The 26,441-nt window shown below is 41.1% G+C and overlaps 1 protein-coding gene and 1 long non-coding RNA gene across 4 annotated transcripts; one reads left to right on the top strand and one right to left on the bottom strand.

The window, feature by feature from the left end:
- Positions 1-59: 59 nt before the first annotated feature.
- On the bottom strand, positions 60-12,482 carry F12 (coagulation factor XII). 2 transcript variants are annotated; one of them, XM_072631182.1, is made up of 14 exons: positions 12,375-12,481; positions 10,809-10,851; positions 8,411-8,510; positions 7,918-7,988; positions 7,499-7,606; positions 6,568-6,702; positions 5,295-5,399; positions 4,685-4,850; positions 4,288-4,442; positions 2,294-2,525; positions 1,828-1,964; positions 1,520-1,663; positions 399-547; positions 60-316 (listed from the first exon to the last, which is right to left on the bottom strand). In XM_072631182.1, exons 1-14 carry the CDS (start codon positions 12,429-12,431, stop codon positions 155-157), a joined length of 1,764 nt encoding a protein of 587 aa, XP_072487283.1. In that variant the 5' UTR covers positions 12,432-12,481; the 3' UTR covers positions 60-154. The 2 variants fall into 2 exon arrangements, with proteins under 2 accessions (XP_072487283.1, XP_072487284.1); XM_072631183.1 differs by lacking the exon at positions 1,520-1,663 and having other exon boundaries at positions 12,375-12,482.
- Positions 1,916-24,391, top strand: LOC140518776 (uncharacterized). 2 transcript variants are annotated; one of them, XR_011972010.1, is made up of 9 exons: positions 1,916-2,000; positions 4,633-8,160; positions 9,183-9,238; positions 13,453-13,530; positions 14,138-14,286; positions 14,874-15,097; positions 15,585-16,620; positions 23,614-23,844; positions 24,061-24,391. It is a non-coding gene; the product is annotated as an uncharacterized lncRNA (long non-coding RNA). The 2 variants fall into 2 exon arrangements; XR_011972011.1 differs by lacking the exons at positions 13,453-13,530; positions 14,138-14,286 and having other exon boundaries at positions 24,061-24,390.
- The last annotated feature ends 2,050 nt before the right edge of the window (positions 24,392-26,441 follow it).

The following is a 26,441-nucleotide window of genomic DNA, read 5'->3' as shown; positions in this document are numbered from 1 at the left end:
CAGAGAGTACAAACCCCTTTATTGCTCCACGGCGCTGAGAGATGACCCAGAAGCCAAGGTAATGCTATCTCATTCTTCATTCTAGGCTCTCCCCATTACCAGGCCCCCACCAGCCCTGAGTGCCCACCCTAAGGGGAGTTAAACCCAGGGTCTGTTAGGAGGCAGTGTGCTCCTGGATCCATCCTAGGTAATTGGTTACGTTGGCGTAGACCCCAGGCTTGTTTCGGTTCCCACAGCCTGCGCCCCAGCTCACCACTCCGCGCAGAGTGAGCTTATCCGCTGCCTCTTCGCACACAAGCGGTCCCCCGGAGTCGCCCTAGGCCACTGACAAGTCAGTTCTTTGTCCCTGCCTCTTGCCTCCCTGCTCCCCTTTTCATGTGACCTGTTTCTCCGCTCACCTGGCAAGCATCTGTGCCCCCTTCCAGGAAACCCGCGCACAGCATGTCCTGGGTAACAGCTGTCCCATGCACTTCGGAGGCTGAGCAGCGCTCTTGGGAAATGATCGGAAGCTGGGCCTCTTGTAGGTAACTGGAGTAGTCCTCAGCCGCTGCAGCGTGGTAAGACGCGAGAGATGACCAGACTGTTCTTTGTTGGGTGATGGGGGCGGGGGGGGAGGGGGAAGGGGCGCAGTCGGAGCTCTCCAAGGTCAGGGTCTACTCGCTGCCACCCTCTTCCCCGGGTTGTTTTTGGGACTCACATTTTCTTCCTATCGTTTTTTCATCTCTCCACCCACCCCACTCCTGAGTCCTGTGCCCAAGGAACTCATTCCCAGATTGTAAACTGAGTTAGGGTGTGAGGAGCAATTCGGGGATCTCTCCTGAGCTGTTTGAATCTATAGGGAGCCAAGGACTCTCTAAGACAAGCAAATGCTGGAATTTCCCTGCATCATTGCAAGCCCCCCACTCCAAATCATGTAGGAAAGTCATAAGGTTCTTGACGATCTTTGACCCCTTTTGCCCCTCTCCCATTGGATCATAGGATTTTGAGCTAGCAAGGGACCTTACAGGGAATAATCCCTTGTTTTACAGGTGGGGCAACTGAGTACTCGAGTAGAAGTGACCTGCCCAAGGATATCCAGTTAAGTAGAGGTCAGGGGCAGAGAGGCATCAGACTTCACACTTCAAATCTGAAATATTTTCACTACATTTTTACGTTTACATTACCAAAGCTCTTTCCCATCCCTCTTTTTTAAACCAGACCTTGATTTCGTCAGTGCAGGGAACTCCAATAAGTACACTCTTTCCACCAACACAGATTAGCACCTGCTCTCCGCCTTACAGTTCTTAGAAGAAAGGTCTCTCTCTCTCTCTATGAGAGCACTTCGTGCCCAAGGTCACATAGCCTACTGGTACCGAGCAGAGGCAGGAGATGAATCTGGGCTTTCAAAGCCCGTGTTTGGCCATCTATCCTCTCACGCTAATTTGACCCTTTCATTAGCCACCCCTTCAAGGTCCATTCCTTGCCTCTTCCCAGGTCGTCTCCCGGGAAAATGCCACCTTCACTGCCCTCTGCTTGTTACCTTCATACTGGTGACCCCAGCCAGCGACTTGGCAGTTCAAGGAGTCACTCGGAGGTTCAGTAGAATCGGGGAGGCACACTGGCTGAACGAAGGGTGTGAACTGCGCGCAACTGCCGTCGTTTGTCTCCTGCAGCCGCAACAGCGCTGACAGCCCAGAAATCGACCAAGATAGAGCTTTGAATACTACTGGGTGGGGTTCGAATCCTCCGCCATCTCTAAACCTTTTTTCCTGTCTAAGGGGAGCACTGGAATACCGAGTTGGGTTGAGACCATCCTATTGGCCCTGGGCACGGCTTGTCCGCACCTACCAATATCGTTCTGGAATGTGTCGGTCCGGAAGTTTTCGTGCAGAATGTATTCCCGCACCGAGAATTCCTGGCACTGAGAACAGCTCTCGTTGAATCTCTCTTGGCCCAGAATCACCGTCAGCAGCTCCGGGGCAGGCCTGCGAGAACACTGTCTGGCAGCTTTGCTGCACTCGGTTAGACAACCTAGGTCCCATCTCCTACACAACCCCCTGCTTCTCATCTCCAATCGGACCCCCGGGTCTGATCTTAAAACCCAAATCCCTGAACCTCCCTGCTTGGGAGGGACAAGAGTGAGAGCGAGGAAACCCCAAGCCTTTTCTTTCCAAGAGATCTAGCTTTTCCAATCCCAAACTTAATCTTCCCTGCTGCCCGGGTCTCCCCCTCTGGATTACTCTCCCAAAGGAACAACTAACTAAATCTTGGGTTGGATTTAGTTGGGTTGGCCAAAGAGCCCTGGATCACTCACCTGCTCTCCAGACAGTGTGCTGCTGTGAGAACCCAGCAGGTGCTAATGAGGCTGCCTGCACAGAAGTTCTGGTCCAGGTAGAGCGCTGCTATGTAGGGGTGTGACCCTGGTAATGCCACCAGCCCTCCTACAACGCGAGTCAGTCCAGAGAGCCTCTTCTTTTGTCGCAGTCCGCAGGTCACAGCGTCAACCTTCAGAGAAGGCTGGGACCCGAGACTCTGACTGGACGATGCTGGGAGGGAACCGAGTACCAAACTGATGACTGATGCCCACCAGAGACACTGATATTCTCTTTTTCTGTGCTCACTCTATGCCCTCTATGTGTACCCCTTCACCTGTTTGTGATCTTATAGTAGTATCCCCTGCCTTTGTACTGCTTATCCTTGCCCATGTCCTTAGATCTTTAGATGGGGAGAGGAAGCCCCCAAAACTGAGCTCCCTTCCTTCCTTTCCCCCCACCATGACCAGTTACTAACTTGAGCTATATGTAATTTCCCCTTCCCAGAGTTTTTTCTTTTCTAGTCTTTTTCCATCCTTCCAAAGCCACTTTGATGTATACCCTCTCCTGAGCATAGCTGTTAACTAAGACTGAAATAGGTCTTTGAGGTCGTCTAGTGATTTGAGAGTGGTACCCTCTGCCCATTCAGTTTCCCTCATTGTGCCTATCCTGTGCTTGTGCACACTTTCCTGTGTTCATCCTGTGTTGTTACTTGCCTTATTCTTTCAGTGACCATTCTGTGATGGTACCATTTCTTCTGACAACTATCTATAGCTTCAATTTAATTCAATTCAACAAGCATTTATTAAGCACCTACTGGGTCTCAGAGTGTTACAAAGATAAAATGAAAAAGTCCCCATCCTGCAATAGAGATTACATTCTATTCTTTGTGCCCTCTGCCAGTGCTTACATATCCAATCTTGGTATTTAGGTTCATACCTATCCCCCTTCTCTTTGCCAGCCTCATTCCCTTCATGCTTACACTGTGCCAATCTGTGCCTTTTGCCTACCCTAGTTATGTCTACATCATATTCGTGCCATCCCCATGCTTTCTATGGATGACAGCCTCATGCCAATGCCTATCTCATGCTCTCTGTCCATGTTTGTCCCCATGCTAACGCCCTCACTTCTCTCTATGCCCACCAATGTCCTCTTGTTGCTATCCTATGCTTTCTGTTATCAGTCCTGTACCTTCTGCCTGTGCTGAGCCCTTTTTATTGCACTGTTCCTATTTCATGTGGTTTTGATGCCCACTTAGTGTCCTGTTTCATCTGCTTATACCCATCCAATGACCTCTGCCTGTCCTGCTCACTGTCTTGTCAGTTCATCTGGCCCAATTTTCTGTCAGTACTATCTTTATATCATGCTTGCCCTCTTACCTGTATCCAGACCCTCTGTGCTCACCTTGTGCCCACTGATATCCTCTGTCTATACCCTATGAATAAGCACCATGCTTTTTCTTTGTTCCAAAGCCTATTGTGCTCTCTATTGGAGCCAGTGTTGTACCATTTCTGTGCCCATCTGCCATAATAGTTCCCTGGCTTCCTTCTCTGCACAGCCTTTATTATTTCTTGTCCATCATGGAGCACCTCTAAAAAGTTCTTTCTGTGTTCATTTCATGCCCTCTGCACCCAACCTATGCTCACTTCCACTGCCAGCACTGTGCTTGCCCTGTACTAAATCTAGTGCCCTCCATGATAACCTGGCTGTTCTCAGTGTCATGAGCCTTGCCCAGCTGTGCCTACTACATCCCTGTGTCTGCTGTGCCCTCAGCCTCCATCCAAATTTGTTCAGATCTATGTCTCTTTGCCTACCCCATCCTTTGTGACAACCCTGGACCTCCTATCTGTGCCCATTCAGTGCCTTCTACCATTTCACACCCTCTGTGACCTCTTTTCTATGTGAATTCCCCACCCCCTTTACCTCTAAGAGGAGATTCTCCCCCTCTCCCCCTTCCTGTCCTCTCCTACTATGGTAATACTTTACCCCATCCTACCTGTGGAAGGTGATACAGCAGGAGTTTTTGAATGCTGTGCTGCAATGGCTGGACTCTGAGTTGGTTGCTGGCAGATGGCCAGACTACAGTACTCCCAGCTCATCCGGGGCCCAGAGAGAACAAAGCACCAGGGGCTAGTGTCATTGTCTGGGTTCCTGAAACCACATGTGAATGATATGAACTATAGGTGAAGATACTCCCCACCTCATATTCTCATACTCTCCTCAGTATCCTTTCTCACTTCTTTCCTGGTCTGGGTCCCACACAGACTCCTCTCCAAAGCCTCACTTATCTCTTCTTCCCTGGCTTTGTCTGAGCCTGCCTCTTTCTCCCCATCTCTTCTAGCTTGCTCCCCTCCTTCTCATGAAAGCCCTACTCAACCCCCAGTCCTCCTCACCTGCAGTAGGCGTGATGGCCCAAACCCTTGCTCAGCATGTATTCCCTGGACAGATTCTGGAATGTGGCCTCTGAGGACCAAGGTTGGCATTGCTTTCCTGACAATGTGGTATGGGCTGTGCCCCGGTAGGTGAGTCCCCGACCTTTATAACATATTGCACTGGTGTCTAGGATAAAGAGGAGCCATCCAGAAATAAAGAAGGGCCCCCAAAACTGGGCTCTCTTCCTCCAGTTGGCCCACCCTACTTTTATCATTTCTCCCTGTCCCTCCCTTTTTTTCTTCTTTCCTTTGAGAGAGAAGTAACCTGCATACAGGAAGAACTGGGACTAGAACCCTAGGTCTCTTAATTTAGGATGATAAGATTTCAAGCTGGAAAAAGCCTTAAAAATCATCTAGTTTAAATCCCCTTTTTCAGCAGGTGAGGAAACCAATCCAGTATTTGTTCCACTAGACCACACTCCCTCTCCCCTCTCCCTTTGTCAGCTTCTAAAAGTAGAAGGGGAGAATGGCAGACATCTCTCTGTACTTCTCTCTTTCTTTATGCCATAGTGACCATATCTCCCCTAAAACCCACCTCTGATGTCCTAGCCTGAAAGGGGCCTGGACCTACCTATTTCACAAAAGTACCCCACATAACCTGGAGGACAATGGCAGATAGGGTGGCCTTCTGCCTCCAAGCACTTCCCTCCATGGAGACAAGGGTTATCGAGGCAGGCTGCAGAGAGGACAGAGTTGTCAGTATAATCTTTTGAAGAAAAAGGTGAGTTGTGTCCCACTCCAGCCCTGACCAACCTCTCCCTACCAACAGCTCCCCCAGAGTCCTGCAATGGGTCTCATTTTCACAATGATCAGACCAGAGCCCTATGTTAGACTTGGATGGGACCACTCATCACAGAATGTCTAGAATTGGAAGGACCCTTAGAACATAGTGTTAGATTTAGAAACAATCCAAGAACATAGAACCTCGGAAGTAGATTGTATGTTAGAATATAAAATATCAAAGTTAAAAGTTGAAAAAGACCTCAGAATTTAGGATGGAGAATGTTAGGGCTAGAAGGGACCCTTGTTATATTAGAGCCAGAAGAACAGTGTCAGATACAGAAGGTTTCGTAGAACTTTGAACTTCAGAGATGAGACCTTAAAACACAAAACCCAGAAGAAATTTAGAACATAAATCATAGAACATAGGATGTCTAGAGCTAAAAGGGAACAAGAAAAAGAACACAGGCTATTAGAGCTGAAAGATGCCTCAGGGTATAGACTGTTGGAGTCTTAGAACAAAGAAACCTTTGGAATCTTAGAAAAACCTAAAGGAACCTTAGAACAAAGGCCATTAGCATGGGCAAGAACTTCAGAATATTAGAGAAGATGCACAAATAATGTTAGAGTTTAAAGAGGCCATAAGCCCCAGGACATATGTCAGAGCTAGATGAGACCTTAGAACGTAGACTCAGAAGTGGAAGGGAGACTAGGTAATAGAACACACCATCAGAGCTGGATGGAACCTTAGAACATAGACTGAGAAGTGGAAGGGAGATTAGACAGAACACAGAACAGAGCACAGAACATATCAGAGCTAGAAGGAATTTTAGAATCTAGACTCAGAAGTGGAAGGGGGCCGAGAGAATAGGGCACAGAACGTGGAATGTCAGAACGGGAAGGACCTTTCCAAAGAAATCTGAAAGGTCCTTTAGAAACCTTATAGTCAAATTCCATCTTACAACTGGGAAAATGAAGCAGAGCGCAGAAGCTTCAGCCACAGTGAAGAGGAAATCACCCCAAGTGAATCAGGAGGCTTTCTACTATCTATGGACTTGGGGCTTCATCCCTCTCCCACCCTCCCTGCTCTAGTTTCCCTGTGGCTGTCCCAGGCCAATCCTTACCCCGGCTGTGTGGCAACCACTTGCAGTCAGGACTGGAGCCCTTACACCGGCATTTGGCCACTCTCAGTGGCTCTGCATGAAACCAAGTCTCATCTTCATCAAAGAACTGCCTCAGCTGAGGCTGGTAGCACTTCTCTGGGGGCAGAATGCATGCTGCTTAAGAATATGTGGTTAGTGTTCAGTCATGTCCAACTCTTCATGAACCTATTTGGGGTTTTCTTGGCAAGGATACTGGAATGGTTTGCCATTTCCTTCTCCAGCTCACCTTACAGATGAGTACACTGAGGCAAACATGACGCCCAGAGTCACATTGCTAGTAAATCTTTAAGGCTGGATTTGAACTTAGGAAGATGTCCTCCTGACTCCAGGCCTGGCATTCTATCCACTGCACCACCTAGCTGCAAGGACCTATGCTAAAGGGCTGTGCAAAGAGTGAGAGTGTGCCCAAGAGATGCCAGGAATGGGCCCCAAGAGGCAAGGACCCTGACTCAGGGGTTTATATGTCCCCTTCTTGCATCTGTGAGATCATGCTTGGTAGCACACTGGGCCTGAAGTCAGGAAGATATGAGTTCAAATCCTGCCTCAGACACTTAACTAGCTATGTGACCCTAGCCAAGTCATTTGATCTCAGTTTTCTCATCTGTGAAATCATAACAATATGACCTCTCTCCCAGGAATGTTGTGAGGATACAATGAGATAATATTTGTAAAACACTTTGCAAATCTTACAGTGCTTTATAATTTATAATTATGTTATCTATGTGTATATGTATAAATATATCATATATGTATAATACTATTATCTAAATTATGACAGGCCCCCAAGGGCAGGAACCCCTCCCCATACCTAGGCCTTGGGGCCACCCTCCCTGTCAGGGTGATTGTAGTGAGTATTCAGAAGCCCTGGGTCTAGAGTCAAGTGAATTGGCACCTTTTTGACAGTGATGGCCACTGAGGTGGGGGGCACAAAGGCATCGAGGTCCATGAAAAGTGTTGATGCAGGTTCCTCCCTTTTGGCATGGGTTGTGATGGCAGTGATCTGTGGACAGAAGGCCCTTGCATTTGACCTCTGAGGGTACAGAGTCCCAGAATGGACTAAGAGAGAGGCTGGGGGAGGGTGATGACAAGAATGAAATTGGGGTCACAGGAGCTCTAGGAGGCTTCTATCTGCCTAAGGATTAAGACTGGGGACAGTTACCCCTGGGGCCCTTCTTTTTGGAGAAGTAAAAGGATAAACCCTGAGCTACATCCAAAGTCTTAGCCTGGGCATAGGGTGGGGGAGGGGCCCAAGGAATTTCTAAAATGAAAGAGAGGAAAAGAGAGGAGAGGAAAAAGCTCCACCCGAGGCACCTTTCACTTTCTTGGACTCCAGACAATAGGCCCACTGCTGATCCCGATCGTAGTTGTCGGTGGTTGCACACCTGCAGAAAGAGGGAGTGGTAAAACCCCAAAAAGCCCACCTCCCCCAAAATCCTGCCAGAGGATACCACCACCATCACTGGACTTCGGGGAGAGAGATCAGGAAGGCCTGGTCTCCTGATGCTGTTGGCCTGGGACCAGGAGATAGCAGGACCTTCTCAATTCTGGAGGATTGTAAGATTTACAAATCTTTATACTGTCATAACTCTGCAAGAAGGGAGTGCAAATGTCATTACCTCCATTTTACAGATCAGGAAACAAGTTCAGATTGGCCCCAGGCCATACAATTAGAATGATGTCAAAGTAACATATACCAGAAAAAAGGCAGTTTATTTGAATAGAGTAATATTCTCATTTGGGAGCCTTTAAAATACTGTGATCAAGACAATACAGCCTCGCAGGGAGAGGGAGGCCAGGAGCTTACCAGGCGTGGGGCCCTGGGCGGGCCCTCTTGATACATTTGTGGTACAGCTGGCCTCGATATTGGAAGGGGAAGTGACAGGGATCCCCGCTGGTTGTGAGGACTGCAATTAACCCACAAACACTTAATGAGCCCCAACAGCATGCAGCAAACCCCAGACCTACCCTCCAGGGGCCAGAAGTCTAGTTAGTGGGACAGGACACATGTCAAGTCAACAAGCAACGTTAAACACTAACAAAATGTGCCCATGCTAGGCATTGTGCTAAGTTGTCGGGGGATACAAAGAAATGTAAAAGAAACCAAAACCAGTACCTGTTCTCAAGGTGCTCACAGTGACAACATGCAAACAAGTACGCATACTGGATTAATCTCGGGGAAGGTACTAAGATTAAGGAAGAGTAGGTCAGGGAAGCTAGATGCCTCAATGGATAGAGCACCAGCCCTGGAGTCAGGAAGACCCAAGTTCAAATTCGTCCTGAAACACGTCTTAATTGTGTGACCCTGGGCAAGTCATTTAACCTTTATTGCCTCTTGAAAAAAAAAAAGGAAGACTAGGTCAGGTCTCTTATAGAAGGTGGGACTTTAGCTAAGACTTAAAGGAAGCCAGGAGGTGGTGGATCAGGGGACAGCCAATGAAAATGTCTTGGGAGGGGCATGGTAGGAGGGAAGGAAGAGTGGACAATTTAGAACTCTATTTCTTATTAAAGTGAATGTTGAAAGCATTAAAAAAAATGAAGAGGAAACTGGTTTGTCTTTTTGCTTCCTCTCCTCCCAGAGATGTTGGAGTCCTAAGACCTGCCTCGGAGTCCTGCTCTGCCAATTACTATGACTGTGAGTAAGATATTTCAATTCCTTGAACCTCATTTTCCTTATCTAGAAAAAAAAAGGTGAGGATGTAATAATACTTGCACGACCTATCTCATGTGGTTGTTGTGGGAAAATGGTAAAGCACCATGTGAAATGCGAGCTATGAGTAATAATGTAATGGGGGCCATTCTGTCCCCTATTCCCTGTAGAATGTCCTAGAATAAATACTTTACTAATTCTCCTAAACTCTGCGGGAGCTTCAGGGGATCATCTGGCTATATATGACTCATCACTAAGATGCTCAGTGAGAGTATATTCCTTTGCCCCAAAACTCTGTAAAACAAAAAATTTCTAAACCCAGTAAAACTCACTTATTTAAAAAAAAATTAAAAATAAAATTCTAGTTTCGCAAAATAAAAAAAAAGAAAGAAAGAAAGAAAATGTCCAGTCAGGAGATAGAATGTCATATGCAAGTAACAGCAACAAGGCCAGTGTCTCTGGGTCACAGGGTCACAGAGTGTGTAGAGGAGAGTACTCTATTCTGGAAGTAGTAGGGAGCCATAGAGTTTGTTGAATAGAGTGGGGAGGGATGAAGTTTAGTTGTGTGCCACTCTTTGTGACCCCATAGAGAATGTCCAAGCTGGGAGAACTCTTACAACACTGGCTGTCAAAATTAGAAAGGATCTTAACAACACACAATATAGGCTATCAGAGGTGATCTGGTTCTATTGTACTGACAGTAAAGCTGAGTGATGGCTACTGCCTCTGGGAAGGTAGGGGATTCCACTATATTTCACTGCCTCTTTATTCCTTCATTGTCCAAACATTTGAAAGGCAGATTACATACAGTAATAAAACTCCAGTTTCTATAGTGCTTTTCAGTTTATGTATTTCCCTCACAACTTCAAGGTAGCACAAGTGCCTAACAACAGTGCCCTGTACGTAGCAAGGGCTTAATAAATGCTTGTTGACTGATTTATTGCCTGATGTATAATAGGCACTAAGTAAATGCTTGTTGATTGATGGGCTGATTACAAACGAGGAAACTGAGTACATCTCAGAAAGGTTAAGTGATTTGGCCATGTTCTCATAGTAATGGGCCCAATGATGCTTCTCCCTCCATTGTGTACTCCCCACAGTGCCTGGCGCTGCTGCCTACACAAAGCAGGTGCTTGGTGTTTGCCATTTCACAAATTGGTGGCCCAGGTTGGGGGAGGGGAGTGGGACACCCAGAAGGAAGGAAGGGAGGGAGGCATTAGGAATGCAAGAGGTATTAAGACGGGACTGAGGGGTGTGGGTGTTTTGGCAGAGGAAGTAGAAAGTCTTCCTCCCTCCCCACACATAATTACAGTAATAGCAACAACTCATTTTCATACCACCTCCAAGCCTAAGCCTTCACTCAAAGAGTGGGGCTAGAGTGTCCCTGGACAGCCAGACTCACCCCTGGATCTCTATCCCAACATGCCCTTTTGCTCTTTCCCAATGAAGGGATGGTCCTTCCTGGAACCCTGCACCCTACCACAACCCCCACCCCCAGCCCCACCATTACCTCACCCTTGGCCACTTGGCCAGAAGTCCACCTGAGAACATTTACCTGCTGTGGTCATGGATTCTTTTGGAGTTTTCCAGGGTGGCGCCTATAAGAAGTTAGGATGGGAGGAGTGCCACCTCAGTCTTGCCCCTCTAGGTCCCCTACTACATCTTAAACTCTTTCTTTATCGTGTTGCCTCATACATACTTTCCTTTTGTCCTTCTTTTCTCTCCCCCAGCTCAGAGATCCAAAGCCCACCCACTTCACACACAGCATTACCACCTAGGTCAGCACCCTGAGCTTCCCCATTTCTTTTTCTCCCACTAAGCTCTGATTCATCCTTCTCAGTTCCTATTCTTGACCTCTTCACCTCATGTTCCGGAGGCCCAGTGTGGGGATCCTGAACCCAACCTCATCCTGAGTTGGGTTTCAGAATCACTAGAGGCCTTTATAGTGGTCTAGCATCACTTCTACCTGAACAAAATCCCCTCTATGACTCGTCTGACAAATAGTCTCCCAGATTTTGCTAGATCTTCAGTGAGAGGGAACTTGCTACCTTCAGAAGCCTACATCTTACATCAAACCTGAATTTGTCTCTGTAATAGCCACCCATTTCTCCTAAGTTCTCCCACTGGGAGTAAAATAGAGCAAATCTAATCCTTTCAAGTGATAGTCCCTCAAGTAATTGAAGACCTCTGTCCCAGTATTCAGTTCCAGTCTTTTTTTCCCTCCTCACCAGGCTAACAAGTCCCGTATTTACAATACTCCAGATGCAATCTGATCTAGGCAGAGTACATTAATAATTAATAACAATAATAAACAACTAGCATTTATCTCTTTAAGGTTTGCAAAGTGCTTTACAAATACTATCTCATTTGATCAGGACAACCTCCTTATCTCAGGATATTTTGCATATCTCACAGGAACCTGAGATCACATTAACTTCCTAGGCTGCTGTATCATACTGTTGACTCATATTGAGTTTCCAGGAACTAAAAACCCCAGAGTTTTTTCAGATTGTTGTTTAGCCATGTTTCCACTATCTTGCCATTTTGTGTCTTCTTATTCTTATTATGTTTCCCACTGGGAGGCACCTTGGATTCCTAGAAAAGCTAAATGCCTGGGGGTGCTCAGGTGGGAATAAGACCAGAGCAGAAGACTTCCCAACCCTGGGGTACCAGACACTTGGAGAAAGTAGGAGAGGGGAAGGGCCTGCTGGGGACTCTGGTTCTCTTCCCTCCCCAGCCAACAACTAATCTGCCGGATTCAGGGGCAAAGCAAGGGACCCAAGGTCAAAAAAGTAATGCTTTCCCCTAGGGATTTCCTGAAACCATTATTCCCTTCCACTGGGGACCCTATAATATAGCCCAGGACCCCCTGACTCAACCCCCAAACTCCCTCTGAAACCATAACTCTGCCCCTATTTGATTTCCCTTGAGACCACCCTTAATCCTTTCCTCATACTTGATCTTTCCCCTTCTCAAAGGAGCCCTTAATCCAACTCTCATCTCTCCTGGAACCACCTCCTGGAATCCTTTTCTCCCAGAACCTGAAAACAACACACACACCCCAAGCTTTTCCCCTTTTACAAGGTCCCCTAGACCCTGTTCACCACCAGGGTTCTCTCACCAGAAGTGCCGGCCCCAGGCCCAACATTAGGGATTCCAGTAGCAGTAGGAACCGCATGGTATCTGTGTGTCTGGATCAATATGATGGGGTAAGGTCCAAGGGAAGAGTTGGAGTCCAAGAAAATAAACTCCAACCAGGCTGAGCCCCCTCCCCCTGACCCTGACCCTGACCAAGTTCAGGGCCCAGAGCCAGTGGGAAAAACCAGCCTTCCTGGGAGAGGCAGGACTAGGCTAGGCTTGTCTAAAGAGAGTGAACAAGGAAGGGGTCATGATGATATAGGATCTCTGGGACTTCTTACCCTGAGGGTCATGGATGGGTTCAAGTGAGGAGGACAGGCTTTCTGGATCCACTATCTTTGTTTCTAATCCTTTCTGGGTAACACATCAAGGTCTGGTTCTGCCACTTACTATTGGTTGGCCCTTGGGAAAGTTACTTTGCCTTTTTCATCCACCTATAAAAATAAAGATTTGGTAAGGAGGTAGAATGGTAGGTACAGCAGAGGAAACACTGACTCTGAAATCCCACCAAGGATTTGGTTTCTAATATTTTTCTAACACTTACCTTCAAATGTGACTCTGGGCAAGTCATTTAACCTCCTTCAGTCTCATTTTCCTTATATCTAAAGTGAGGGGTCAGATTCTAAAGTTCCTTCTGGTTCTAGATCTATGAACTTATGAAGAGAAGTTTCTAAAAAAATGCACTTTTAGTTTGGCATCCTTATTCCATTCCATATTCCTCTCTTATTCCATTCCATTATAGCAGTTCTGGTTGTTAGAAAGTTTTTCCTTATAGGAAACAGAAATCTACCTTGCTTGCTTTCTACCCACTGCCCCTATTTCTGACCTCTGGTGTTGGGCACCTCAAATGTTTTTAGATTGTGTTCATGTTCCTTCTAAATTATCTCAGAATAACTGAAGTTGTTCCTCCTGTTGTCTCTTAGAATAACTGAAGTTAACAGGCTAAACATTCATAATTCCTTCAGCCTATCCTCATATAAGGTGCTTTTCAGTCCCCTTTGCATCCTGGTTACCCTCTTCTAGACACACCACAGCTTGCCAATGTCCTTCCTAAAATGTAGTGTGCTCCAGATATGGTCTGACAATGAAGGAGAAGAGCAGGATTATCACCCCACTTGTTCTGGACTCATCCCTTCAAGGTACACCTTTGATTCTGGCAAGTTGGGTTCCTCTAGGGGTGGCTGCTACTCAGGGCTGCAAGGGTAACCCTGCAAGTAGCTATCCTAATACTGAATCTCATGAGTCACCAATGGTTTGTTTCCCTTTAAAAATCAGTCAGTAGGTTCATTTCTTTAGAAATGACACCTCCTTAAATTGTACAACAAAAGCAGTAGCTACAAAGCATTACCTCCAAATTTGGGGCACAAATTCCCACAAATACAGAGTCCATGAGGGGAAGAGTATGCACAAACTCAGAATACAGTGGTAGATTTTGGGGTCACTTGGCCAACAAGATAGACTTGACATTTTATCCATTGTTCATGATCTCTCAGATCTCTCCAAAATAAGACTTATGCACAAGAGATAAAACAATTCCATCTGCCTCTATGATCTAGGACACTAAGAACCCTAAGGAGGCAACAATCCAATGAATAAAGGAGGCTAATTCCTAACTCCTAATGCTCTCACTCAATACCCCTCCTCCATCTCTCACTATACTTGGGCAGGGCTACACAAGCCTATCTAAGGGCTTACAACATAACTCAATTTTACCCACCATCTCTCTCCCATCTTCCTCTGCCACAGAAAACCAAAAGGCATTTTAGGGACAGGAGCATGTTAGTGCTCTGAGCTGCAACAGAACTCAGCCAAAGACCTAAGGAACAGGTGGAACTGGCAAAAGGCACATGTGTGTGGCTGTGTGGCACTCCACTAAAGCTGAAGGGAAGAGCCCAGTATGTATCTGGGGCCAGTTCTGTCCCCCCCATAAGTCACGAGGTAGAAACTGAAGGTGCATTGCCCAATGTGGGAGGGGCCTGATAGAGCTTTGAGGTTCAGACACCAGGGAAACATTAAAGGAGAAGGAGTCAAAAAGTGAGCAATAGAAATCTAAGAGAAAAGACCAAAATTATCAAAGATCTAAGAGGGAAGGAAAATCAGTTAATAACCTAAGCATTAACAGATAAATCAACAAAGATGTTAATAACAGACAGAAATATGGCCACTCAGATCAACTAAAAGAGTACAGATATCTTTGAAAAATATTTCAAGACAAATTAATAGCTAATGAGACAGAGGACCCTGTGAATTCTGAAGAGAGTACAGAACCACAGTACTTTGCTCCTGAATAGGTTCAAAGAGAAATAAGAATTGTGAAAGCTGTGACCTGTATAGCAGAAATAGTTGGCAACTTAATGGTACATAAATTAATCTCAAAAACTGAGAATTACAAAGATGGTAGAGTAGAAGGACAGACCTGCTGTAGCTCTATACCCATAGCCCATGAAACGCCTGTAAAAAAATAACTCTAAACAAATTCTAGAGAAGCAGAAGCCACAAAACGACAGAGGGAAAGAGATTTCCAGCCCAAGACAGCCTGGAAGGCTAACAGGAAAGGTCTGTTGTACCAGACTCAAAGTAGAGTGCAGCCCAGCATGGGTCATGCTGCATGGACAGGTCTGGAGCAGGCTTCAGGGTGCAGAATCACAGGTAGCAGCTGCGGTTCCCAGATTTCTCAATCTACAAACACCAAAGACAGCTTCAAAGGTCAGTGAGAAAGCTGTTTCACCTGGGTGAGAAGGGAGCAGGGTCTGGCCCTGGGTCCAGCCCCAGGGTGGTGGCAGCCACTGTAGCAGTACCGTCCATTTTTGGAGCCCTCCACCTAAGACCCTGGGGGAATTAAGAGGCCGATTTGGATCTCAGCCTTGAGTGGCATTCTTTGGGTGAGGGAGAGTGCTGGCATGGTGGAGCTGGTGGAGGCTCTGGAGAGGGAATTCTACTCAGAGATCCTGGGTAGAAAAGCTTGTTGTTGCTCCAAGACCAGAGTGCAGGCCAGGAGAGGAGCAAACTCCTCTCCCTTGATTGTACTACCTTAGAGGAACTGAGAACTTACCGGTCCCCAGAGTATACCCTCTACTTGACAAGGGACTCAAAAGTCAAGTAACTGACTGGAAAAATGCCCAAAGAGAGGGAAAAAAATAAGACTATAGAAGGTTACTTTCTTGGCAAAAGGTATTTTCTTCCATACTTTCAGATGAGGAAAAACAAAGCAAACCATGAGAGGAAGACATAAAAGTCAAGGCTGCTCATCCAAAACCTCCAAAAACATATGCAATGATCTCAGGCCATGGAAGAACTCAAAAAGGATTTTGAAAATAAAGTAAAAGAGATGGAGGAAAAATTGGGAAGAGAAATGAGAGAGATGCACGAAAATCATGAAAAGTGAGTCAACAGCTTGCTAAAGGAGGCTCAAAAAAATGCAGAAGAAAATAATACCTTTAAAGACAGACTAACCCAAATGGCAAAAGAGGTTCAAAAAGTCAATGAGGAGAAGAATGCTTGAAAAAGCAGAATTAGCCAAATGGAAAAGGAGGTTCAAAAGCTCACTGAAGAAAATAGTTCTTTAAATTTAGAATGGAGCAGATGAAAGGTAATGACTTTATGATAAATCAAGAAATTACAAAACAAAACCAAATGAATGAAAAAATAGAAGACAATGTGAAATATCTCATTGGAAAAACAACTTACCTGGAAAATAGATCCAGGAGAGATAATTTAAAAATTATGGGACTACCTGAAACCATGATAAAAAAAAAGAGCCTAGACATCATCTTTCATGAAATTATCAAGGAAACTGCCCTGATATTCTAGAAGCAAAGAGTAAAATAAATATTGAAAGAATCTACCAATCACTTCCTGAAAGAGATCCCAAAAGGAAAACTCCCCAGGAATATTATAGCCAAATTCCTGAGTTCCCAGATTAAGGAGAAAATATTGCAAGCAACCAGAAAGAAACAATTCTAGTGTTGTGGAAACACAATCAAGATAACACAAGATCTAGCAGCTTCTACATTAAGGGATGGAAGGGCTTGGAATATGATATTTCAGAAGTCAAAGTAACTAGGATTAAAACCAAGAGTCACCCACCCAGCAAAATTGAGTATAATATGTCAGGGGAAAAAAATGGTGATTCAATGAAATGAAGGACTTTCAAATATTTTTTATGAAAAGATTGGAGCTGAACAGAAAATTTGACTTTGAAACACAAGAATCAAGAGAAGCATGAAAAGGTAAACAGGAAAGAGAAATCATAAGGGACTTACTAAAGTTGAACTGTTTACATTTCTACATGGAAAGAGAATATGTGTAACTCTTGAGACTTTTCTCAATATTGGGGTAGTTGGAAGGATTATATACATATAGACAGAGGGTACAGGGTGAGTTGAATAGGAAGGGAGGGCAAATAGGAGGAGGGAGTAATTAGAAGTAAACACTTTGGGGAGGGACAAGGTCAAAAGAGAGAATAGAATAAATGGGGAGCAGGATAGGATGGGGGGGAAAGTAGTTAGTCTTTCATATGACTATTATGGAAGTCTTTTGCATAACTACATATGTATAGCCTATATTGAATTGCTTTCCTTCTCAGCAGGGATGGATGGGGATGGAGGAAGGGAGAGAAATTGGAACACAAAGTTTTAGGAACAAATGTTGAGAATTGTTTTTGCATGTAACTGAGAAATAAGAAATACAGGTAATGGGGTATAGAAATCTATCTTGCCCTACAAGAAAAGAGAGAACATGGGGATAAGGGAAGGGAGGGGTGTGATAGATGGGAGGGCAGATTGGAGGAAGGGGTAATCAGAATGCATGGTGTCATGGGGTAGGAGGAGGGGAGAGATGGGGAGAAAATTTGGAACTCAAAATCTTGTGGAAATGAATGTTGAAAACTAAATATAAATTTAAAAAAAAAATCTGAAAATAACTCTACCAGATTTCTTTTGTGAGACAAATATCATCCTAATACCTAATACCTAAAGTCCTAAATAGCTAATACCTAAAGAGGGAAGGATGAAGTATAGAAGGAGAACTATAGACCTATATCATTAATGAACAAAAAAAAGTTAAACAAAATGCTGTCAGACTACAGTGATTTACACAAGAAATCATTCATTACAACCAAGTTGAATTTAAACCAGGAATGTAAGGATGATTTAACATTGGGAAAACACAATCATACATTTCGGTCCTGATTAGTGCAAATAATGGATCCCCTTAAATGATTGCATTATTTGAATTAACATTGCATATTTCCATTGGGCAAGAACTATTTACTATATTTTAGAGAAGCATAACTTCAAGTAGAATGAGTTTGATGTGGGACCACTTTAATGGATTCATTATTCAAACTAATTGAGACCTAGTTTTACTAAAAAAAAAAAATCCCAAACCATAGAGTTTTCTCAATATATCTGGAGGGGGGGGAAGTTTTGATAAAATATAGTACTCATTTATGCTAAAATAAAAATACACACACAAAATATAGGAGAAAAAAGACTTTTTAAAAAATTATCTCTTTGAAACCAATGTCAAGTATCATATGCAATATAAATATACTAGAAACTCTCCTAATAAATAATTACAGGAATAAAACAAGGATGACTAGTCTTCACACTATTATTTACATTGTATACCTAATATGTTCCACTAATCAATCTCTCTATTTCCTACACAGTATCAATTTTTTTTGATGATTATATCTTTGTAGTATAGTTTAAGATCTAATACTGTTAGGTCCCCTCCTTTTGCATTTTTTCTTCATTTATTCCCTGATATCATATTTTTGGTCCTCCAGATGAATTTTGTTATAATTTTTTTCTAGCTCAGTAAAGTAATTTTTGGTTGCTTGATTGGTATATCACTAAATAAGTAAATATAGGTAGTGTTGTCATTTTATTATATTGGCTTGACCCAACCATAAGCAATTAGTATTTCTTCAATTATTTAGAGTTATGTTTATTCATGTGGAGTGGTTTATATTTGTGTTCATACAGTTCCTGTGTATGCTTGGCAAGTAGACTTCCAAGTATTTTATACTTTCAATGGTTATTTTAATTGGAATTTCTCTCTTATCTCTTTCTTCTGGATTTTGTTGGTAATATATAGAAATGCTGATGATTTGTGCTCTCTGAACTATTATTTGATTTAGTTCTTGAAATGCTAGCAAGAGCAGTCAATACAAGAGAATGAAATTAAAGGTGTAAAAATAAAGAGGAAATAAAATTATCCACATTTGCTGTCATGATGATTTACTTAGAAAATCCTAGGGAATCACAAAGATACTAAGTAAAATAGTAGCTTCAACAAAGTTGCAGACTACAAAAATGAAAAAAAATAAAAAGTATAATAACAACAAAATCCAGGAGGCAGTAATAGAAAGGGAAATCCCATTCCAAATGACTATAAAACACATAAAATATATGAGGATCAATCTACCAAAGCATACAAAATATTTGCAGAAATTCAATTTAAAAGTGCTCCTTAAGCTAAAATGGATAATTTTGATTACATAAAATTTTAAAGATTTTGTACAAAGAAAACCATGGAAGCTACAATTAGAAGAAAAGCAGTTAACTGGAGAAAAAATTTTGTAGCAAGTTTCTCTAATAAAAGTTTCACTTCTAAAATATATAGAGAAGTCAAATTTATAAGCCATTTATAAATTTAGAAGCCATTCTTCAAATGATAGATGGTCAAAGGATATGAATAGATAGTTTTCAGAGAAGAAAATCAAAGCTATCGGTAGTTACATTTTTTATATGCTCTAAATCACTTATAATTATCCAAATAGAAATTAAAACAACTCTAAGATGTCACCTCACATTCATCAGATTGCCTAAGATGACAAAAAAGGAAAGTAACAAATGCTGGACGGGGTGGTGGGAGTAAAAAGGTTCACTAATGCACTGGTGATAGAACTGTGAACCAGTATAATCATTCTGGAAAACAACTTGGAACTAGGCCCAAAACACTATTTACATGTCCTTTGATCCAGCAATACCTCTACTAGATCTGTTGCCCCAAAGAAATCAAAGAAAGAAGAAAAAGATCCATATGTACAAAAATATTTGATAGCTCTTTTCATGGTGGCAAAAAATTAGAAATTGAAGGGACGCACATCAACTGGAGAATGGCTGGACAAATTAATGTATATAAATATGATGGATTACTATTGTGCTTTGAGAAATGATAAAGTGTATGGTTTCAGAAAAACCTGAAAAGTCTTATATGAACTGACAGAATGAAGTGAGCAGAACCAGAACAACTGACATGGTAACAGCAATATTGTAAAGATAATCAACTTTGAAAGACTCAGTAACACTGAACAATAAATACATTGACCAACTACAATTTCAAGGACTCATGATGAAATTGCTATCTACCTCCAAATAGAGAACCAATAGGCTCAGAGTGCAGATCGAAGCATATTTTTATCTACTTCTTTCTTTCTCTTTGGAACATGGCTAATATGGACATTTGTTTTCATTGACTATACATATTTGCAATAAGTTCTATTTTTCTTGGAGTTCAGGAGAGAATTTGGAACTAAAAAGAAAATGAAATTGAATTTTTTTAAGTGCTCTTTAAAGAAATAACTTAAATAGTGTGAGGAATATTCAGTGGTCATAGTTGTGCCTTGTCAATATAATAAAAATAACAATACTACCAAAGTTTGTTTGCAGTTTTAAGGCTATACCAATCAAATTGTCAAATAAATTCTTTTGGAAAAATAAAAGATAAAAGGAATAAAAATGAATTAACAAAGGAAATAATGAAAAGATGTGGGAATAACAGGGGATTAGCCGTTCTAAAACTCAAATTACATGATAAAGCAACAGCTAGAAAAATTAGCTGATATTGATTTAAAAATAGAGAGGTAGATCAAGGGAGAATCAGAAACAATGAAACCAATAACCCAGTGTACAATTAACCAGGAAATATAAATTAATTAAGAAAGAATTCTTTCTTTGATAAAAACTGCTAGGAAAACTTTCTAGAGAGCAATCTGAAAGAAATTAGACTTAACCCAATATCTTATACAACATTCCATAATACATTCTAAATGGATACAAGAACTTAATATTAAAGATCATACAATTAAAAAATTAGAAGAGAAGCAGATTATATATATATATCTCATAGCTAGGGGCAAGAGATTTATTATATATTTTAAATTTATTTCATTAAATATTTCCCAATTACATGTAAAAATAATTCAACATTCATTTAAAAAAATTTTGAGTTCCAAATACTCTTCCTCCTTCCTCCCTACCAACCTTTGAAAAAACAAGCAAGATGATATTGATTTTATATATATATATGTGTGTGTGTGTGTGTGTGTGTGTGTGTGTGTGTGTGTGTGTGTATGGAAATAATGCAATGCACATTTCCATATTAGACATGTTGCAAAAGAAAACATGCCCAAAAAAGGGAAAGGAAAAACGTATACTTCATCTGCACTCAGAGTTTATCAGTTCTCTCTCTGGAGATGGATAGCATTTTTCATCATGGATCCTTTAGAATTGCCTTGAATCACTGTCTTGATCAGAATAGCTAAGTCTTCACAGCTGATCAATACACTATTGAAGTTGCTATGTACAGTGCTCTGGTTCTGCTCACTTAACTTTGTGTCAGTTCATATAATTCATCCCAGGTTTTTCTGAAACCATTCTGCTTATCCTGATAGCACAATAGTATTCCATCACAATTGTATACCACAATTGATGGGCATCCCTTCAATTTTCAATTCCTTGTCACCACAAAAAATAGTTGCTATAAATATTTTTATATAAATAGGTCCTTTTCCCTTATCTTTGATCTCTTTTGGGACACAGACCTAGTAGTGGTTATTGCTGGATCAAAGGGTATGCACAGTTTTACAGCACTTGGAGAGTAGTTTCAAATTGTTCTCCAAAGTGGTTGGAGTAGTTCATAACTCCTCCAACAATGCATTAGTGGACCAATTTTTCCACATCCCCTCCAGCATTTGTCATTTTCCATTTCTCTCATGTTAGACAATCTGATAGGTGTGAGGTGGAATCTCAGAGTTATTTAATTCATATTTCTCTAGTCAACAGTGGTTTAGAGCATTGTTTTGTGCAGCTATTGACAACTTTGATTTCTTCTTCTGAAAACTGCCTATTCATATCCTTTGACCATTTATCAACTGCAAAAAGGCTTCTATTTTCATAAATTTATCTCAGTTCCCCATATATTTAAGAAATAAGGCCTTTATCCGAGAAACATGCTGTAAAATTTTTCTTTTGTTTCCCTTCTAATTATTTCTCCATTAGTTTTGTTTGTGCAAAAACTTTTTAATTTCGTGTAATCAAAATTATCCATTTTACTTCCTCTCTGTTTCTTATTTGGTCATAAACTCTTCTCTTACCCATAGATCTGACAGGTACCTTTTCCCATGCTCCCCTAATTGACTTATGATATCACCCTTTATGTCTAATTATTTATCCATTTTGACCTTATCTTGGTATATGGTGTGAGCCATTGGTCTATTCCTGGTTTCTTCCAAACTGCTTTCTAGTTTTTCCAGCAATTTTTGTTAAATGGTAAGTTCTTACATAAAGCTTAGATTTGGGGGTTTATCAAACACTAGATTACTATTGTCATTTACTACTGTGTACTATGTATTTACTATTATGTAGTAGGTACCTAATCTAGTCCACTGATCCACACTCTGTTTCTTAGCCAGTACCAGATTCCTTTCATGATTAACACTTTGTAATATAGTTTGAAACCAGACTGCTAGGCTGCCTTCTCTAACATTTTTTTTTCATTGATTCCCTTGATGTTCTTAACCTGTTGTTCTTTCAGATGGATTTTGTTATTTTTTTCTAGTTCAATAAATTACTTCTTTGGTGGTATGGCACTGGATAAGTAAATTAACTTAAGTAGAATTGTCATTTTTATTATATTGGCTTAGCCTACCCATGACAATTAATATATCTAGGAGACATATTCTTAATCAAATGGGAGATAAAAGGAATTACAAAAGATTAAGTAGATAACTTGGATTACAGAAAACTGCAGAGATAAAATTAATGCACCTGAAATAAGAAGGAAAGAGTGGAATGAATAAAAAAAAGAATCTTTGGATCAAAGATCTCTGATAAGAGTTTTATATATAAAGTGTGTGTGTGTGTATATGTGTGTGTAATGCCAAAAGTCATTCCCCAATAGAAAAGCAGTCAGAAAATAAACAGTTCTCAAAAGAATTGCAAACCATTAACAGCCATATGAGAATACTCCAAACCACTAACAGTAAGAAAATAAATTAAAACAACCTTGAGGCTTCACCTTACATCCTGAAAATCAGGGGAAAAAATAACCCGAAAACTGGGAATAGTTAATGTTGGAGGAGTTGTAGGAAGATAAGCACACTGGTACATTGTTGGCAGAGTTGGAAATCAGCACAATCATTTTGGAAAACAATTTAGAATTATGCAATTAAAAGGCTAAAGGCCCATACCCTATGCCCCAGAGATTGCCTTATTAGGTTTATATCCCCAAAAAAGTCATTCTCCATAAGAAGAAATTCTCCATAACACTCCAAAATATTTATAGTAATATTTTTTGTGATAACAAAGAATTGGAAACAAAGTAAATACTTATTGATTGGGGAGTGGTTAAACAAATTGTGATACATAAACATAATGGAATAATTACTATCCTATAAGAAATGATGAATATGATAAATACAGAGAAGCATGGAAAGAGCTATATGAACTGATGCATAGTGAAGTAAGAGGAGCCAAATAAATATACACAATGACTTCAATAGATGTAAAGAGCAACCACTACAAAAAATCAAAAGTAAATGTGGCAAAATTATGAAAAAAATAAGTATAGCCAGAAAGAAGAGATTTGAGAAGTTGTGCTCACCTTATCCCTTTGCAGAGGTTTGGAGGGCCACAAGTATTGTACATAGCATATATTTTCAGACCTTTCCATGTATTAAACAGTTGTACTGATTTTCTCTTTTTTTAATTTGTCTTTTAAATGTTATTTCTTACATTGGAAGATTCTCTGGAAGAAGGGAGGGAAGTATATTAGGGAAAATTATGGTAATGTAAAAACAATTAAAGACATCATTAAAAATATGTAATTTTAAAAAGTACAGTGACAGTGAGGCATGTGTTTAGGGAAGAAACATGGCCAAGGAAACTCACAGCTCATGAACTACAGGATCTTGATGTCTCTTATTTCTCTAGAGGAACCTCATTAAGTTAATTCTGGGGTATAGCATCAGTAATGGATAAGTCACTCTGGCTGGCTCTTTGAAGAGGATAACATCTTAGCTGGATGGGTCAATCCACGGCCAGGCTGGGTCAAGCAGGCCACTCGGCTGTAGAGCTGGCTCCTCTCCTGCAGGGTGTGGTCAACAGTGTCTCTAGTCTCAGAGAGATCAGAAGAGAACTGAAAAAAGTCCATTATGTCTAACAGTTAAGTGGTCATTGATAACTTTGAGGAGAGCATTTTTGTCTGCTGAACTTTTGGGGGGAGGGGGTGGGTTGGGATGGACAGGGTAGATCTTGATTCTATCATTCAACTCATTAACTATCCCTTCCAACTATATGTTATTTGAGAATTTTATAAGCATGCTATCTGTGCCTTTGAAGTCTTTGATAACAGTCCTCTCTGTGTTGTTGTGCCATAAGGAACAACAATATGAAATATTCGAAGAATCAGTGGAAGAATTATCTGAATTGATGCAGAGTGCAGATGCAAAAAAAAAAAAATGTATTTTAGTGCCTGCAGAAGACTACATCAAATGACAACTAATCTCCAGTAAAATACAATGGACAAAGTTAGTATCAAATTATTAAAGTACATATCCTTTCTTTGGTAACAAGTTGTTACATTTCTTTCTGTTTATATTTCTTACTGTTATCACACAGTAAATCTGCAGAAGGAAAAAGTAGTTGGAAGAGGGGTTGGTTGGAAAGATAGGCATACTAGTGCATTGTTGGTGGAATTGCGAATCATTATAACCATTTTGGAAAGTAATTTCGAATTACACAAATAAAGTGACTAAAAGCCCTGCCTTTGATCCAGTGAGTCTACTACTAGACTTATACCCTAAGGAGGCCGTTGATAAAGAAGTCCTCATGTATAGCAAAATATTTATAGTAATATTTTTTGCAATAGCAAAGAATTTAGGAACATCATTGGGGAATGTTTAAATGAATTCTGGCATATCAACATATATCACATTACTGTGATATCACTCTGCTAAAAATGATTAATATATAATAAACACAGGGCAGCATGGAAAGATCTACATGAAGTGATTCTTCTATGTGAAGAAACATAAAGTGAAGTAAACAGAGATGAGAAAACTGTACACAATGATTACAATATAAATGGGAAAAAAAACACCAAAAAAAGCCAAAGCAAACGTTGCAAAATTATAAAGAGCAAACATTGCTCAAAAAAAAAAAAAGACTATGAGAAGACACTATCAAACCATTCCTTTACAGAAGTGGGAGATGCCAAGTACAATGCATTACATATATTTTCAGATTTTTTCAATGTATACATGAGTTTTGCTGACTTTTTTTCTCTTTAAAAAACTGCTTTTATAAGGGGTCAATCTCTGGGAAGGAGGGAGGTAGGGGAAAAGATTCTGAGGAAATCTGGGGTGTTTTTTTAAAGGCATCAATAAAAGTTTATTTTAAAAAAACAACCATGGTAAACTTCAAAAGTGAAAAGTGTCACAGTAGATTTATTAAATTCTTTATGCAAGGCACACAGCTAGGTTTGGGGAATTCAAAGAATATAGGCCTGTGGGTAATGCTTGGTACATGAAACCTCAAAGGGATCTAGCTAGCTTCTAAGGTACTCTCTAGTATATCCCAACTTAAAAAAAAAATCTGATTCATGACCCCCCATAAGTGTTTTTACTTTGGCTGGTGAGTCAAAAGACACAATTAGTTCAAAGCAAAAATTTTTGAATGAAAAAGGATAGTAAGAAAAGTAGCATTATATCCCCTATAAAACCATACCACACTCTTACACAAAAAAACACCCCACCAGTGGGAAGAGGGCACTTGTCTAGGGAACATTCACCCAGAGACAAACATTCTAGAGCGCATGTGTGGAGGAGGAGCAACTCACATCTCTGATGCTCCATCATCACCAATATTTTGGGCAGCACAGAATTTCTCCTCCTCAGGCTGCTATGAGCCAGTCTCACATGATGTGTAATCTCTATCCAATGCAGAAGTCTGCATTGTAGAGCTTTTCTCTTTAGCTTTCCTTAAGACTCAGCTCAAGTAATCCTTATACCTGAAACTTCTCATCCGTGTGTGTGTGTATGCATGTATGTATGTATGTATATATATGTATATGCAATAAAATACAGGCCAGCGGTGGATAGAGTGCCTGGCCTTGGGTCAGGAAGATTCATTTTCTTGAGTTCAAATACAGCCTCAGACACTTAACTAGCTGTGTGGCCCTGGGCAGGTCACTTAACACTTTTTGCTTCAGTTTCCTCATCTCTAAAATGAACTGGAATGAAAAAGAAATGGTAAACTGTTCCTGTATCTTTGCCAAGAAAACCCCAAATGGGGTCACAAAAAGTCAGATCCAACTGAAACAATTGAACAACAACAATGAACTATGTGTCATTATATATGTACGTGAACTGTGAACTATGAACATGTGAACTATGTCATTAAATGTATATCTGTGTAGATATATACTCATTTAACAAAGTATGTTATATGTAATATTATTACATCAATGTAGACACACATGTAAGGAAATAGATGTCATAAGTACATACATATATGTGTGTATATACACACGTATATGTGATGAAAAGTTGCCATTATATCTGCATTGTATGAATATATACAGATATATAATAAAACATGTTATCATAATATCTGCACATGTAAGTGTGGATACATATACACATGTATTGAATACATGTAATTATATGTGTGTATTATGTACATACACACGTATAGCAAAGTCTATGTCATCATGTGTGTGGGTGTACACACATATAAAATTAAATGTGTCATATAGGTAT

This window comes from Notamacropus eugenii, chromosome 1 (genome assembly GCF_028372415.1).
Source record: "Notamacropus eugenii isolate mMacEug1 chromosome 1, mMacEug1.pri_v2, whole genome shotgun sequence".
NCBI lineage: Eukaryota > Metazoa > Chordata > Mammalia > Diprotodontia > Macropodidae > Notamacropus > Notamacropus eugenii.
Note: the sequence above shows the minus strand (reverse complement) of the source record. Positions and strands in the feature narration are given on the sequence as shown.